General features: G+C 52.1%; 1 protein-coding gene across 2 annotated transcripts; it reads left to right on the forward strand.

Annotated features, from left to right (window-relative positions):
- The first annotated feature begins 1,800 nt into the window (after positions 1–1,800).
- GPS2 (G protein pathway suppressor 2) lies at positions 1,801–15,073 on the forward strand. Of its 2 annotated transcripts, none has more exons than XM_058183198.1 (11): positions 1,801–1,999; positions 4,288–4,451; positions 4,573–4,685; positions 5,481–5,560; positions 6,334–6,416; positions 9,617–9,767; positions 9,910–9,996; positions 10,599–10,678; positions 11,300–11,395; positions 13,071–13,139; positions 13,904–15,073. In XM_058183198.1, the coding sequence occupies exons 1-11, from the start codon at positions 1,906–1,908 to the stop codon at positions 13,985–13,987; spliced, it is 1,101 nt and encodes a 366-aa protein (XP_058039181.1). In that variant the 5' UTR covers positions 1,801–1,905; the 3' UTR covers positions 13,988–15,073. The 2 variants fall into 2 exon arrangements, with proteins under 2 accessions (XP_058039181.1, XP_058039182.1); XM_058183199.1 differs by having other exon boundaries at positions 1,802–1,999; positions 4,342–4,451.
- Positions 15,074–15,790: the final 717 nt, after the last annotated feature.

The following is a 15,790-nucleotide window of genomic DNA, read 5'->3' on the forward strand; positions in this document are numbered from 1 at the left end:
GTGAGATCACAACCCCTGGACGCCTGGGCTGCAAGTGATTGGTAATTGTCCAAATAATTGAGCTTCGACAAGCTGGCTGGCTGACGAATGGAGGCTTCCATCTTTCTCATCAGCTCCACAGGAAAGGGGCTCTTCACGTCAGCCCTCCAAGGTAGGCCAGGAGGAGGAACAGGTCCTGCAGAGAACCCAGAAATCCAATGCAGGTAGCCCTCGACTTAGGACCCCCATTGAGCCCGACCTTCCCGTCGTTAAGCACGACATTTCTTGAGCTTTGCCCCGCCTTGCGACTTTTCTTGCCACCGTTGTTAAGTGATTCCCTGCAGCAACATGGTCATTAAGCGAATCCGGCTTTTCCCGAAGGTCACAAAAGGGGATCGATCGCGTGACTCCGGAACATCACAACCGTCGTACATGTGAGTCAGTTGCCAAGCGTCTTGAGTTTGGATCACGCGGCCGCAGGGATGCCGCAGTCGTACGCGCGAAAAATACTGGTCCCAGGTCCCTTTTCTTCAGTGCTGTCATAACTTTGGGAACGGTCACTAAACGGATTGTCGTAAGTGAAGGGCTACCTGCATTATTGCTGTGAAAAAGACCTTTGAGATTGCAAGCTTGCGTGCAAGTCGGTGAGCGTGAACCGGCTACAGAAAAGGCTAGTAAAAATTCCAAGTTTTCCAAACATCGGAAAACATTCCGTTTGCCCATAATTTCTCCTCGGTCCGGAGATCTCCTGGTGGTCCCCCATCCCAGTGCTAAACAGCCAGCCAACATTTTTTTTAGGCGAAGAGTCCAGGTACAAAAAGGTGGGTGACTCGGAGAGGAAAGAGAGACCCCTATTCATGGACCAGCTGCAAGCAGAGGGGTGGGCCCATTTTATTGGGGTGCCTACAGCAAGCAAAAGGGGGCTGGACTAGATGACCTAAGGAACCCCTCCGAATTCCAAGATGCGTCTGATCACCTCTTATCCATCAATGTGGGGTTTTGCTTCCCTTTAAAAGCTGTCTGGATTTTTTTATTTTTTTTTTGAGGGGGAGGGGTGTTTCATCCCTTTTTAGGACAATGGTTCCCAACTTTGACCCCTTTAAGTGACGGACTTCAATTCCCAGAATGCTGCAGGCAGCAAAGCCCCTCCCCTCTTGAGACAGCAAAGCTGGCTGGGGCCTTCTGGGAATTGAAGTCCATCTCTCTTAAAGGGCTCAAGACTGGAAACTAGCATGGTGTTAAATCATTTTTCTTTATTTATTTAGTAAATTTTATTTAGTAAAAATAAATAAATAAAATTATTTATTTATTTATTTATTAAATCATCAAAGCCAAACCAAGTTGCACAATTAACACACAATTAACACCCACCCAAATTAGGGTTCCCCCCCCCAAAAGAAAGCATCTAGACCACCCCCCACAAAGCATCTCCAGCTTTGATGGGAAGGGGCTCCAGCTTGCCTGTTCCTAAGCCCCACCCCCAATAAGGCAGACTGGCTGTTCTGCCCCCTGTCCTACCTCGCAAGAGTGTTGTTGGGGCAGGAAAAAGTGGCAAGCAGGGTGGAATGTGGTGGGCGGAGCTTCTTCCCAGCCTGGGGGTTTGGGGCTCCCCACAGGTGGGGAGGGGGGGGGTTTCCCCAATTTCTCCCCCTTCCCTGCAGCAGAGGAGGAGAGAATAAAGAGGCAGGAGGAAGCCACGCCCACCGCTCCTTCTATTTGCATGCAGGCCCCGCCCACTCCTAAGACGACGCCCGGCGGGTTCTACGCGCAGGGCCGAGGGGCGGGGCGAGGCGACCCGGAAGCGGAAGCGCCGGAGCGGAAGTGAGGCCTGGGGAGAAGAGGGGGTCTTTCCGCCGTGTTGCTGTCGCCGCTGCCGGGGGGGGGGCGGGGGGGTCTCCGGGCGCCGCGAGGATTGCGACCGCCGCCATGCCGGCCCTGCTGGAGCGCCCGAAGCTGAGCTCGGCCATGGCCCGCGCCCTCCACCGGCACGTCATGGTGGAGAGGGAGAGGAAGCGGCAGGGTGAGACCCGCGACAGACCCTCCCCTTGCAGGTGCCCCCATTTCTTCCTTCCAGCCTCCCCATTGGAGACCCCCAATATTTCCTGGCACACACACACCGACTTCCAGCCCCCGCACGTGGAAGAACCCCCAGTTCAACCCCTCCCACATTTCCACCCCCACACACTTGCAGCTATCCCCATATTTTCAGCCTCCCACTTCAGACGCCCCCACACACACTTCCAGACACCCCCACTTCAGCTACATAGCCCCCACTTTCAAATCCCCCACTTGCAGACTCCCCCACTTCACATTCCTTCCTTCCAGCACCCATATTTTCAGCCCCCACACTTCCATTCCTTCCTTCCAGCACCCATATTTTCAGCCCCTCCCACACACACACTTGCAGACCCCCCACACACACACCGACTTCCAGCCCCCGCACGTGGAAGCACCCCCAGTTCAACCCCTCCCGCATTTCCACCCCCCACTTGCAGCTATCCCCATATTTTCAGCCCCTCCCACTTCAGACGCCCCCAAACACACACCCAGACTTCCAGACACCCCCACTTCAGCCACTTATAGCCCCCACTTTCAAATCCCCCACTTGCAGACCCCCTTCCACATTCCTTCCTTCCAGCACCCATATTAACAGCCCCCTCCCCCATTGGAGACCCCCCCACCCCCATGATAGGCACCACCCCCGTTTCCAGGCCCCCACATTTCCAGCCTGCACTCACAGGCCTCCTCCTCCCCACTTCTAGCATTTATATTTCCTGGGGCATTTGAGACCCTCCCATTTCAGGCACCCCTGCATTTCCAGCCCCTCAACCTCCGCATCCTCCCCATGGAACAGATCCTCCTTATTTTCAGATGGCTCCCACCTCCACACCCCTCCCACTCACGGACACAGCCCCCATTTCAGGGCCCCCACACACACACTTGCAGACAGCCCTTACACTTTCAAATCCCCCACCTACTTCCCCTACATTTCCAGAGCCCCCACACTTACACACACTTCCAAATTCTCCCACTTCCAGCCCCTCCCCATTTGAATCTCTCCCACCCACATTTCCACTTTCGATTCCCCAATTCTAGCCCTTGCAGACCCCTACCGTATTTCCTGACACACACCCCAACTTCCAGCCCCGCCCCTACATTTCACAACTTATAGATACCCCACTTCGATCCCCAGATCCCCCACTTCAGGTTCCCCCACACACACACTTCCAGACACCCCTATTTCCAGATTCCCCTCCGCTTCCAGACCCACCCACCCCCAGCCCCGCAGTGGATGGGGAGGGTCCGAGGGCTTTCCCGGGGTCTCCTCCCAGCCCTGAGCCTCCTGGATGCCAAGCCTGGCTGGGGGAGCCTCCCTTGGAGGGTCTCGGCCAGCTCCTTGGAAGGAGGATGGTGCCCTGAGCCCATGGCGACCTTGGCTCCTTTTAAGCCCTGTGGACTCCCGACTCCCAGAATTCCCCAACCGACATGGCAGAATGGGGAATTCTGGGCGTTGAAGTCCCCGAGGCATCAAAGTCACCAAGCTTGGCCACCCCAACTTCATGGATCCAACCATGCCAGGCAGGGCTTGACCCCAAGCAGTCAACTTTCCCCCACCCCCCACAACCTTCAAAGGGGACCCTTGTCCTCTAAACCAGGGGTCTCCAACCTTGGCAACTTTTAAGACTTGTGGACTTCAACTCCCAGCTAAACTGGCTGAGGGATTCTGGGAGTTGAAGTCCACAAGTCTTAAAAGTTGCCAAGGTTGGAGAGCCCTGATCTAAGCAAGGGAGACACCGACACGAAAAAATGACACTCCCCCGTGGATAACGGGCTTTGGGAGCCTCCCTTGACCATCTCACGGCATCCGGTGGGGCACGGCTGGCCGTGCCAAGGGCGTGGCAGGCTCTGTGGCCATGGAGGGAAGGTGGTTGGCCTTGCCAGGCTGGGGAATCCTGGGAATTGATGTCCCACAAGCCATAAAGCGGCCCTGATTGGGATTCTTACCCTGTTTTGCGGTCTTCCTCTGCAGCTTTCACGTCCTAAAATGAGGAAGCCCATGGGGGGGGGAGGCTAATCCTCACATTCAGCAGCCTTGGACGGTCCCCCCAACCTTGGGAGGGGTCCCAGAGCTCTGAAGGGGAAGGGGAGGCGCGGAGAGACTGGGCACCGTCTCTCATTGTTGCCTGGGGATTGGAAGTCCAGAGGGCGTGGAGAGAGAGAGAGAAAAAAAAAATAAAGGCACAGGGGGGCGCCCACCCTTACCTTCAAGGAGCTGGCAGATGGGTCAACGCCTGCCCCTTTGTGAAGGGAGGGGAGCAGGCGCTGCCCCACTTGGTAGCAGCCCCTCCCTCTGTCCTGCAGAAGAAGAAGAGGTAGACAAGATGATGGAGCAGAAGATGAAGGAGGAGCAGGAGCGGAGGAGGAAGAAGGAGATGGAGGAGCGCATGTCCCTGGAGGAGACCAAGGAGCAGGTGGGTCTCCAGGCTGGGGGGGAAGGAGGGAGGAACCTCAAAAAAACAAAAACAAAAAAACACCCTCCCTGCCTGGGGGACCCCCTTGACTGACCCTCCCTTGCTCTCCACCCCTCCTCAGATCCAGAAGCTGCAGGAGAAACTCCAAGCGTTGCAGGAGGAGAAGCATCAACTCTTCCTCCAACTCAAGAAAGTCCTGCACGAAGAGGAGAAACGCCGTCGCAAGGAACAAAGGTGGGCAGAGAGGGTGGGGGGGGGCCTCTCCCCACACCTTCACCCTCCCTCCTCCCCCACCCTCCACCCCCCATGGGTCAGGTGGGGTGGAGAGGCCATTGCCCAGCCTTCGGTAGCCCCTTCCGGTTTGGGCAGGGTGGTCCTGGCATTGGGTCCAGCAGAGTCCAGGCTGTCTTGGGGACTAAGCCAGGAGCTTCCAGGGCATTGATGGATGTCAGGCCACACAGACACCATTTGGCTTTCTGGGTTCTCGCGCCTCTTGGCCCCAAACGGGTGAGATCCAGTCACTAACAAAACGATATTTGTGGGGGTTTCCTCACAGACGTTTCAGGACCCAACTAGGTTACATCGTCAGTGTTAGAAGGGAGTGGAGTTTGGCAGGGAGGAAGAGGAGTGGGGAGGAGGAAGAAGAAGAAAAGGACTGTGGGGAGTTCGGAGGTTTTCTTGCAGGCGTTTCATGACCTAACTAAGTTACAGCATCAGTGGTGGAAGGGACTGGGGGTTCGCAGAAAGGAGGAGGAGGAGGAGGAGGAAGAAAAGGACTGTGGGGGTCCTGGTTGGTCTCTGAGTTTGGGGGTTTCCTTGCAGACGAACTAGGGAACGTCATCAATGTTAGAAGGGTGGTGAGGTTAAGAGGGTGCTTTCTGGGGGGGGGGCGGGGGTCAGGGGTCAAGGACTCCTAATGTGTTTCCAATGCAGGGAAGAGGGGTTCGCTGGCAGCCACTGAGCGGGGGCTCCAGGCCGCTTTGGGGGCACTGACATCTTTCCTTGCTTCCTCCCCTCCCTCCTCCCCAGTGATATGACCACCTTGGCGGCGGCTGCCTACCAGCAGGGGATGGCTGTGCACGCTGGGACCCATATCCTCAACATGCAAGGTGGGTGGCTTTGGCAGTGGGTCAGGACTCGGTCGAGGGGGCTGAGATCCAGGCTTCAGGGGGGGGGGCGGGTGACCCAGGGCATCAGGGGGGGGGGTTGAAGCCCCAGGATCAAACTATTCCTTTTTCTCCCGAAAAATTTTCTTAACGGGGGAGTCCTTGGCTTATGACCGCAATTGAGCCCCCAAATTTCCGCTGCTAAACGAGAGACGGCGGTTAAGTGAATTTGGCCTCATTTGTGCGACCTTTCTTGCCACGGTTCTTAAGTGAATCGCGGCGAGAGTTCAGTTAGTCACACGGTCGTTAAGCGAAGCCCGTGGACTTCGCTCGGCAGAAGGTCACAGAAGAGGATCACGTGATACGCCCCCCCAGAATGCTGCGACCGTCATAAATACGAGTCCGTTGCGAAGCGTCTGAATTTTGTTAAAGGGGGGGAGGGATAAGTCCCTTATTTTCAGTGCCATCATAACTTCCAACGGTCACTAAAAAGAACTGCTGTAAGTCGAAGACTACCTCTACAGGTATAGTCCTCGACTTACGACCACAGCCGAGCCCCCTCCCCCCACATTTCTGTTGTTAAGTGAGACGCATTTGTTGTGCGAATTTTGCCCCGTTTTAACAGCCGTTTCTTGCCTCGATTTGCTAAAACGCATCGTCGCAGTTCACTCAGTAACCCGGTCGTTATGTGAATCTGGCTTCCCCATCAATTTGATAGATAGTGACCCCATCGGTCACTAAACGGACCGCTGTAAGTTGATGGTCTCTCTCCGCAGGGAGTCCGGGCGGGCACAACAGGGCTGCCACCCTTATCCCAGCTGACCGGGCCAAGCAGATGTTCGGGCCGCCGGTGATCACGGTAAAGACCCCCAACGGGGAGACCCTCGAGGGTTCACTCAAAAGCTGGAGGTGGGGGGGGGGAACGTCATAACAGCCCATTTGAATCCAGAATAATGGGAAGGGACCTTGGAGGTCATCTAGTCCAGGGGTCTCCAACCTTGGTCCCTTTAAGACTTGTGGACTTCAACTCCCAGAGTCTTGAGGGGCCCTGGGAGTTGAAGTCCACAAGTCTTAAAGGGGCCCTGGGAGTTGAAGTCCACAAGTCTTAAAGGGGCCCTGGGAGTTGCAGTCCACAAGTCTTAAAGGGGCCCTGGGAGTTGAAGTCCACAAGTCTTAAAGGGGCCCTGGGAGTTGAAGTCCACAAGTCTTAAAGGGGCCCTGGGAGTTGAAGTCCACAAGTCTTAAAGGGACCCTGGGAGTTGAAGTCCACAAGTCTTAAAGGGGCCCTGGGAGTTGAAGTCCACAAGTCTTAAAGGGGCCCTGGGAGTTGAAGTCCACAAGTCTTAAAGGGGCCCTGGGAGTTGAAGTCCACAAGTCTTAAAGGGGCCCTGGGAGTTGAAGTCCACAAGTCTTAAAGGGGCCCTGGGAGTTGAAGTCCACAAGTCTTAAAGGGGCCCTGGGAGTTGAAGTCCACAAGTCTTAAAGGGGCTCTGGGAGTTGAATAGAATAGAATAGAATAGAATTTTTTTTTTTTTTTTAATTGGCCAAGTGTGATTGGACACACAAGGAATTTGTCTTGGTGCAGATGCTCTCAGTGTACATAAAAGAAAAGATACGTTCATCAAGGTACAACATTTACAACACAATTGATGATCAATATATCAATATAAATCATAAGGATTGCCAGCAACAAGTTATAGTCATACAGTCATAAGTGGAAAGAGATTGGTGATGGGAACTATGAAACGATTAATAGTAGTGCAGATTCAGTAAATAGTCTGACAGTGTTGAGGGAATTATTTGTTTAGCAGAGTGATGGCCTTCGGGGAAAAACTGTTCTTGTGTCTAGTTGTTCTGGTGTGCAGTGCTCTATAGCGTCGTTTTGAGGGTAGGAGTTGAAACAGTTTATGTCCAGGATGCGAGGGGTCTGTAAATATTTTCACGGCCTCTTCTTGATTCGTGCAGCATACAGGTCCTCAATGGAAGGCAGGTTGGTAGCCATTATTTTTTCTGCAGTTCTAATTATCCTCTGAAGTCTGTGTTTTTCTTGTTGGGTTGCAGAACCGAACCAGACAGTTATAGAGGTGCAAATGACAGACTCAATAATTCCTCTGTAGAATTGGATCAGCAGCTCCTTGGGCAGTTTGAGCTTACTGAGTTGGCGCAGAAAGAACATTCTTTGTTGTCCTTTTTTGATGGTGTTTTTGATGTTAGCTGTCCATTTGAGATCTTGCGATATGATAGAACCTAGAAATTTAAAGGTTTCTACTGTTGATACTGTGTTGTCAAGTATTGTGAGAGGTGGAAGTATGGAAGGGTTTTTCCTAAAGTCTACCACCATTTCTACGGTTTTGAGTGTGTTCAGTTCCAGATTGTTTTGGTTGCACCACAAGGCTAGTCGTTCGACCTCTCGTCTATATGCGGATTCGTCATTGTCTCGAATGAGACCAATCACTGTTGTGTCATCTGCGAACTTCAGTAGCTTAACAAATGGATCATTGGAGATGCAGTCATTGGTATACAGAGAGAAGAGAAGTGGGGAGAGCACACAGCCTTGGGGGCCCCTGTGCTAATTGTACAGGTATTTGATGTGATCTTGCTTAGCTTCACCTGCTGCTTCCTGTTTGTTAGGAAGCTTGTGATCCACTTACAAGTCTGTTCCGGTACCTGTAGCTGGTTTAGCTTAGTTAGAAGAATGTCTGGAATGATGGTATTGAATGCTGAACTAAAGTCTACAAAAAGGACCCTTGCATAGGTCTTTGGAGACTCAAGATGTTGTAGGATGTAGTGCAGAGCCATATTAACAGCATCATCTGTTGATCTATTTGCTCGGTATGCAAATTGCAAGGGGTCTAACAGCGGATCCGTGATGGATTTCAGGTAGGAAAGCACTAGCCTTTCAAAGGTTTTCATGACTACAGATGTTAGAGCAACTGGTCTGTAGTCATTCAGTTCCTTGATGGTGGGCTTCTTCGGCACTGGGATGATGGTAGAGCGTTTGAAGCAAGAAGGAACATAGCACATCTCTAGTGATTTATTGAAAATATGGGTGAAGATGGGGGCCAATTGGTCAGCACAGACTTTTAAGCAAGAAGGAGTTATCTTGTCTGGGCCTGGAGCTTTTCCTGGCTTTTGTCTGTGAAATAGGTCCTGCACTTCCTTTTCTGTGATCACTAGGGGTTGTGAACCCAATGAAATGGGGTCAGTTGTAGGAGGCTTGGCTGTTGTTGTTCTTGGCTGTTGTTGGAAGTCCACAAGTCTTAAAGGGGCCCTGGGAGTTGAAGTCCACAAGTCTTAAAGGGACCAAGGTTGGAGACTCCTGGGCCTGTCTGCTCACTAGGGATTCAAACTGCCGACAGGCTCGGTGTCTTCGATTTACGACCACAACTGAACCGAGAATTTTATGTCGCTAAGTGGAAAAAAAAATTGTTCAGCGGGTTTTGCTCCCATTTTAGGACTTTTTTTCTTGCCGGTGTAAATGAATCCCTCCCATTTATTTATTTATTTATTTTATTTTATTCGATTTTTATACCGCCCTTCTCCCGAAGGACTCAGGGCGGTGTACAGCCAAATAAAAATCCACCATATACACATTAAAACAAGATTAAAGCAAAACACATTACAGGGTGGCCGAAATTTAAAACAATTTAACAAACCTTAAAATATAAATAACCCCAATTAAAGTTTAATAAAACTTTTAAGCCAGTCCCGCTTGAATAAATAGGTGCGTTTTTAAGTGAATCACAGGGGTTGTTAAGTGAACTCGGCTTCCCCGTTGAATTGGCTCTTGTGAGAAAGTCGGCAAAGGGGATCCCGTGATCCCGGGACCGTCATAAATCTGAGCCGGTTGCTAAGCGGGTGAAAAACCGCCCTATTTTTTTCAGGGGCGTTGTAACTTCGGTCATTAAACGGACCGTTGGAAATCAAGGATTACCTGCATGGAGATTTACAACTCGGGGGGGGGGGGGGGGGGCGGCTTTCAGGACTGGAACATCCAGAAAAAAATCCAGAGTCGTCTTCTGATCCCCACTTTTTTGGGGGGGGTCTTCTCCCTGACAGACACGACATTTTGCTACCCAGCCAGCTTTCCCGGCCGGCACCCCAGAACACGGGCAATACCAGGGCAGCCAAACTGGGCACAGCCCCTACGCCGTAGGGCAGGGCCAGCACACGGTGCCCGTCAGCTACGCCAGCAGCCAGTCCATCCGAGGTGAGCCGGACAAGAGGGTTGAGAGGGGCGGGTCAGTCCGGGGAGCCTCCGGAAGACACTTGTGGGGCAGAACAAGCCAGGATTAAACCAACATCCCACCCACTTCTCTTCCTCCTTTCCCCCCCCCCCCCCGCCCCCCCAGGCCCGTCGGCTTTCTCCACGATGCAGTATTTGCCCCAGCAACAACCTGGTTATGCCATCCACGGTCACTTCCCTGCTGCCCAGGCGGGTAAGTTCTGGTACCAAGGATGGGGAGGGGTCCCTCCTGAGGCCATCCATTCCATCCCCTGCTCCTTTGCACCTTTTTCCAAAATACGAGACGCCTCAAGGATGTTCCTTCTCCTCCATCCATCTTTCCCTCAGTCCTCCCTCCCTCCCTTCCTCCATTCCCCTTTCTCCTTCCTTCCTTCCTTCTTTCCTTTCTTTCTTCCCTCCCTTATCCCTCCCTTCCTCCTCTATCCCTCCCTCCCTCCCTTCCTCCATCCATCCCATCCTCTCTCCTTCCATCCCTTCCTCCCTCCTTTCTTCTTTCCACCTCCTTCCTCTCTCACCTTTCTTTCTTCTTTCATCCCTCCCTCCCTCCATCCTTTCTTCCTCCATCCATCCCCTCCTCCATTCCCCTTTCTCCCTCTCTCCTCCCTCCTTTCTTCTTTCCACCTTCCTCCTTCCCTCTCCTTCCTCTCCCACCTTTCTTCTTTCATCCCTCCATCCCTTCCCCCTCCTTCCTTCCTTCCATCCTTCCTCCTCCATTCCCCACTTCTCCCTCCCTCCTTCCTTACTTCTCTCCACCCTTTTTCGGATGATGGCTGAGCCCTTTTATGTCCGCTTAAGGTTTCATCCCGCCGAGCACCACGATCCCTCTCCAGAAGCAGCTGGAACACGCCAATCAGCAGTCCGGATTTTCCGATTCGGTGAGTTCGAATCCTGAGCATTTCTTGGCTCGGCCAGGTCCGGTGCAGGCATTTCAAGAGGAGGAGGCCGTTGAAGCTGGCCAGTTTGGGCTAAGGGTTGAGAGATCAGGCTAGAAACCAGGAGACAGTGAATTCTAGTTCCACCTTCAGCATGGAAGTCGACTGGGTGACTGGGGAAATCATCTGGAGAGAATGAATTCTAGTTCCCATTTTATCCATGAAAGCCAGCTGGGTGACTTTGGGCTAATCACTAGGAAACTGGGAGTTCTAGTTCCGCTTTAGGAATGAAAGCTGGCTGGGTGACTTTGGGCCAATGATCAGGAGACAGTGAGTTCTAGTTCCCATTTTATCCATGAAAGCCAGCTAGGTGACTTTGGGCCAATCACTAGGAGTTCTAGTCCTCATTGTTATCCTACACGATCCAAAGTCATTTTTTTCCTGTTGAAATCTGGAAGGTAGAAAGGTGTCTATCAGATAAAAAAATCTTTTGGGGCCACCCAAAGGTATCTAGATGGGCTGAGTGGGCCCCTTCTCCCCGCTCTCAAGTGGAGGGGATCCCTTTGAGAGAGAGAGAGGGGTGGGTGGGCTGACCCTTTGTGGCTCCACCCTTGTGTCTTTCAGTCGACCCTTCGTCCGATGCACCCCCAGGCCCTTCATCCGAACCCGGGACTCCTACAAGCCTCGCAGCTCCCCGTCCAGATGCAGACCACCGCCAAGGTAAGGCCGGAGTTGGCAGAGCCGGCGCCCGTCGGTGTGCCCCTTCTGTGGGCGAGTCCTTTCCTTTCTCGTCCTGCTGGCTGATGGTGGTTTATTATTATTACTTATTTATTAAATGGTGTTCTGTCCCCGTCCCCACTTCACAGAGCAAACTCAAAGATGCGTGTCTCCCAGTCTTTTTATTTGCTACAGACCTGATTTTCTTCAGTTGAGGAAATACTTGGCAGTGGCCGTGCAAAGGCCTGCCACGTTCTGAGTCCGTTATCTCGTTGCCAAAACTCACTGACAAAGTCCCTTAACCCTCCAACAACCGAGCTGCAGTGCACCCTTGGTAGCATTTTTGTCCATCACAAGGGCCACATGGCAGTTCCACCCACTTTTATACCCTGTGGGGTGTGGCTCAGTGACTCAGCAATCTCTGAGCCTGCCACACCTTTTCCTCTGCTGTGCACACTTATTTTTTGTCGCTGCCTCGGATCAATCCAGGATTGATCGTCAGCAGCTGGGATTTGAGGTGTTGCCAGGGAGGAGGAGGAGGGTGCGGGAGAGGGAGGCCTTGTCAGCTCCTCCTCCTGGCCTGCAGCTGGAACTTGGGGCGGTGCCAGCGAGGAGGGTCCTGGCGAGGGAGGCCTTGCTGGCTCCTTTCCCTCACTCTTCGAGTCACTCTCCTCCATGAGGACATGTTCGGGAGCCGGGCCACAACAAATGGATCTGCCCTCCCTCCCTCAATATAAACGCAATAGAGATGTAGAAACAATCATCGTCTTCTTTTAATGAGCCCATAATCCCTTGTGGGGTAGCGTCTGCACAGCTGAATTGTTGTGCCTCGCTCGCTCCCCCCGCCGCAGCCGGACCCCTCTTATCTCCTGCCGGACGCTGATAGTACAGGAGAATGTCCTGGCATGCCTCCAGCCCCCAGCCCTGGCACCATGCCCGGACAGGCCGAGCAAGACGAATGGCCTGACGTGCCTCCAGCCCCCAGTCCTGGCACCATGCCCAGACAAACGGAGCAACTAGACCCCTCCCTCACAGCATCTGAGCCTGAAGAATGTGAAGCCAGTCATGAGCTAAGATTACCAACAGCTGGAGGCTGGAGATCCTGCTTCCAGAGAATGGAGAATAGAGAGGCGACGTCAGCAAAAGGAAGGGAGGGGCAGGCCTGGATAAGTGCTGAGTCATGGAGCCACACCCCATGGCCTATATAAAGGATCTGCTTTCTGGCATTCTCTGAGTCAGGCAAAGTCTAACTTGGATTGCTGAAGTCACATCCTGGTCTCCTGCCTGCCCTGAGGACTCTGACAGAACTTTGGCAAAGCTGCAGAGGCTCTGTGGCCACGCTTGATACGGACTTCCCCGACCCGGCCGTCAGAGGAGGAGTGGGACACGACATGAATGGAACTGAGTGTTTTACTGGCCAGATGCCTTTCCTGTTGCCAGTACGGAGTTTTGCTCAGCAGATATATTCTCATGGTGCCCAGTGAGAGAAATATCTGCCTCGACCTAGGATCGAACTCGCAGCCTCCCGATTGTGAGGCGAGAGCTCCACCTCTAGGCCACCGCACCACTCAGAAATGTAGAAATAATGACAAAGATGAAAAAGCAGATGACTATTGCGAAAAGTGATCTCTTAAATATGCTTTTTCTTTTTCCTGTCTCCTTTTCAAATGCGCTGCAGCCGACTTTGGCCTACACTCACACGGCCCGGCCTGCCTCTCCAGGGAGCTTCCCACAGCAGCCTCACACGGTACGTTTTCCTCTGGGGGGTGGGTGTTGAAATTAAAGCAAAGGCCACCGTGAGACTAGAACCCACGTCGCCCGGTGACTTCTCCCAATGTCATCCAGCTGGCTTTCATGCCTAAGACGGGACTAGAACTCGCCGTCTCCTGGTGTTTGGCCCAAAGTCATCTAGCTGGCTTTTGTGCCTAAATGAGAACTAGAACTCCCCACCTCCTGGTGACTTCTCCAAAATCACCCAGCTGTCTTTCATAAGGTGGGACTAAAACTCGCCGTCTCCTGTTGATTGGCCCAATAAATTCACAAAGCTGTTTTTCACGCCTAATGTGGGACCGGAACTCTCAGTCTCCAAAGTCACCCCACCGCTTTCATGCCTAAGGCAGGACTAGAACTCCCTGTCTCCTGGTGATTGGCCCAAAGCGACCCAGCCGGCTTTCCTACCTGAATGAGGACTAGAACTCACCATCTCCTAACGATTGTCCCGAGATCACCCCTCTTGGCTTTCATGCGTAAGATGGGACTAGAACTCCCAATGTCTCCCGGTTTTTGGCCGACGTCGCCCAGATAGCTTTCATGCCTTAAATGAGGACTAGAACTCCCCTGGTCATTGACCTAAAAGTCACCCGCCAGTTTTCATGCCTAAGGCAGGACTGGAATTCACCGTCTCCTGGTTTCTGGATCAGCACCTTAACAAGTTAACACCGAATGTGCTTGTGATGGATGTGTGTGTGTTAAAATTAAACCTCTTCCTTCTCAACGGCTTCTCTCTTGCAGTCTGGCTTCCAGGCTTCTCCCCAGACCGCACCCCGACACCCGTTCATACAACACCCGCAAGGTCAGCGTTTCTACCACAAGTGAGCCTGGCGGATCCCCGCCCCCAAATTGGCGGCTTCGGCGTCCTTCCCCAATCCCCCGTGCCCGGCATGAAGACGGAAGGTCCTTTTCGTTTCCTTCCTGCCGTCCTCCAGACATGTCGTGAATTTTTGCAAAAAGGGCGGTCTCAAAAACCCATTCTGCGGCTTTTCGTTTTCAAGGAGGGTGAGCGTGGCGTGGTTTGCGCCAACCTCCCATTTAGCCAGGATGGTGGGAGTGGGGGGTTTTTTTTGGGGTGGGGAGGGGGAGGGTGGTGTCGTGCGTGCAAATTATGCCGCAGCAAATGAAGCGAAAGCAGGTGTGCAATCGGGCATAATGGCATGGCATCAAATTTTCCTTCGAGATCTTGGCATCTTGGGTGCTAAAAAGAAAAACCGAATTGGACACTTTTCCTGCCATGGATGGGATGAGCGGGATTACGTGGGATCCACTCAGGAGTTCAAATTTCTCTTTTCTCGTCGAATTTCTGGCTCTGCTGGCAATTCCTCCACAGAACCACCCAGCAATTCTCGACTTCGGACTCTTTAAAAATGGGCGGACTTCAACTCCCAGAATCCCCCAGCCAGCAGATCAGTTTCCCATTTAATTGTCGTGCCATCTATCCCACCTTCTAACCCGCTTATTAATTTAGCTTGTCGTGGGTTTTTCTTTCTTTTCACTTCGCTGAAGTCCAGATATATTATTACTGCATTCCCACCATCTATTCAGAAAGTTTATTTTTTTTAAAAAAAAAAATTCAAAGTAGTCTAGACACGTTTGTTGTTAAATCTTTGCTGGCTGGGGAATTCTGGGAGCTGAAGTCCACCCATCTTCAAGGGGACGTGATTGAGAAACAAGACATTTTCTTCATGTACTTGAAGAATTCTATCCTAAGCCCACTGGGTTAGATCTTCTTCAGATTAAACATTCTCCGTACTTAATATATTATCCTAAGGTTCTAGTCCTCAGAATATCTTCACTGCTCCTCTGTGAGCTTGTTCCGTTATGTCTTAAGTTGTTTTTAAAAGGTTGTGCCTGGAACTCAACACAAGGTGGTGTAACCAAGCCTGAATAAAGTGGAATATTACGGTAGCTTTTGGTTTTTTTTGTGTGTGTGTGATTTGAACACTGTACCTGTTGAACATCATAAAACTGCCCTGCTGGGGGCGGGGGAGCGATTTGTAACAAGTACTGTCATCTGTCTATTTAATGTAATACATCGACATAAAATATAGGTGGACTTCAGCTCCCAGAATTCCCCAGCCAGCAAGGGAATTCTGGGAGTTGAAGTCCAGAGGTCATTGAAACATGGCCGCCTGAGGAATTCTGGGAGTTGAAGTCCAGAGGTCATTGAAACATGGCCGCCTCAGGAATTCTGGGAATATAAATCCAGAGGTCATTGAAACATGGCCACCTCAGGAATTCTGGGAGTTGAAGTCCAGAGGTCATTGAAACATGGCCGCCTCAGGGAGTTGAAGTCCAGAGGTCATTGAAACATGGCCGCCTCAGGAATTCTGGGAATATAAATCCAGAGGTCATTGAAACATGGCCGCCTGAGGAATTCTGGGAGTTGAAGTGCAGAGGTCATTGAAACATGGCCGCCTCAGGGAGTTGAAGTCCAGAGGTCATTGAAACATGGCCGCCTCAGGAATTCTGGGAATATAAATCCAGAAGTCATTGAAACATGGCCGCCTCAGGAATTCTGGGAATATAAATCCAGAAGTCATTGAAACATGGCCGCCTCAGGAATTCTGGGAATATAAATCCAGAAGTCATTGAAACATGGCCGCCTGAGGAATTCTGGGAGTT

This window comes from Ahaetulla prasina, chromosome 4, assembly GCF_028640845.1.
Source record: "Ahaetulla prasina isolate Xishuangbanna chromosome 4, ASM2864084v1, whole genome shotgun sequence".
NCBI classification, from domain to species: Eukaryota; Metazoa; Chordata; class Lepidosauria; order Squamata; family Colubridae; genus Ahaetulla; species Ahaetulla prasina.

What these genes read in the sequence shown, in the direction of transcription:
- GPS2 (XM_058183198.1), top strand. Translation starts at nt 1,906, where the DNA reads ATGCCGGCCCTGCTGGAGCGCCCGAAGCTGAGCTCGGCCATGGCCCGC. An exon ending in AGATGCAGACCACCGCCAAG is followed by an intron (nt 11,396 to 13,070) that starts GTAAGGCCGGAG and finishes AATGCGCTGCAG; the next exon opens with CCGACTTTGGCCTACACTCA. An exon ending in TCCCACAGCAGCCTCACACG is followed by an intron (nt 13,140 to 13,903) that starts GTACGTTTTCCT and finishes TCTCTCTTGCAG; the next exon opens with TCTGGCTTCCAGGCTTCTCC.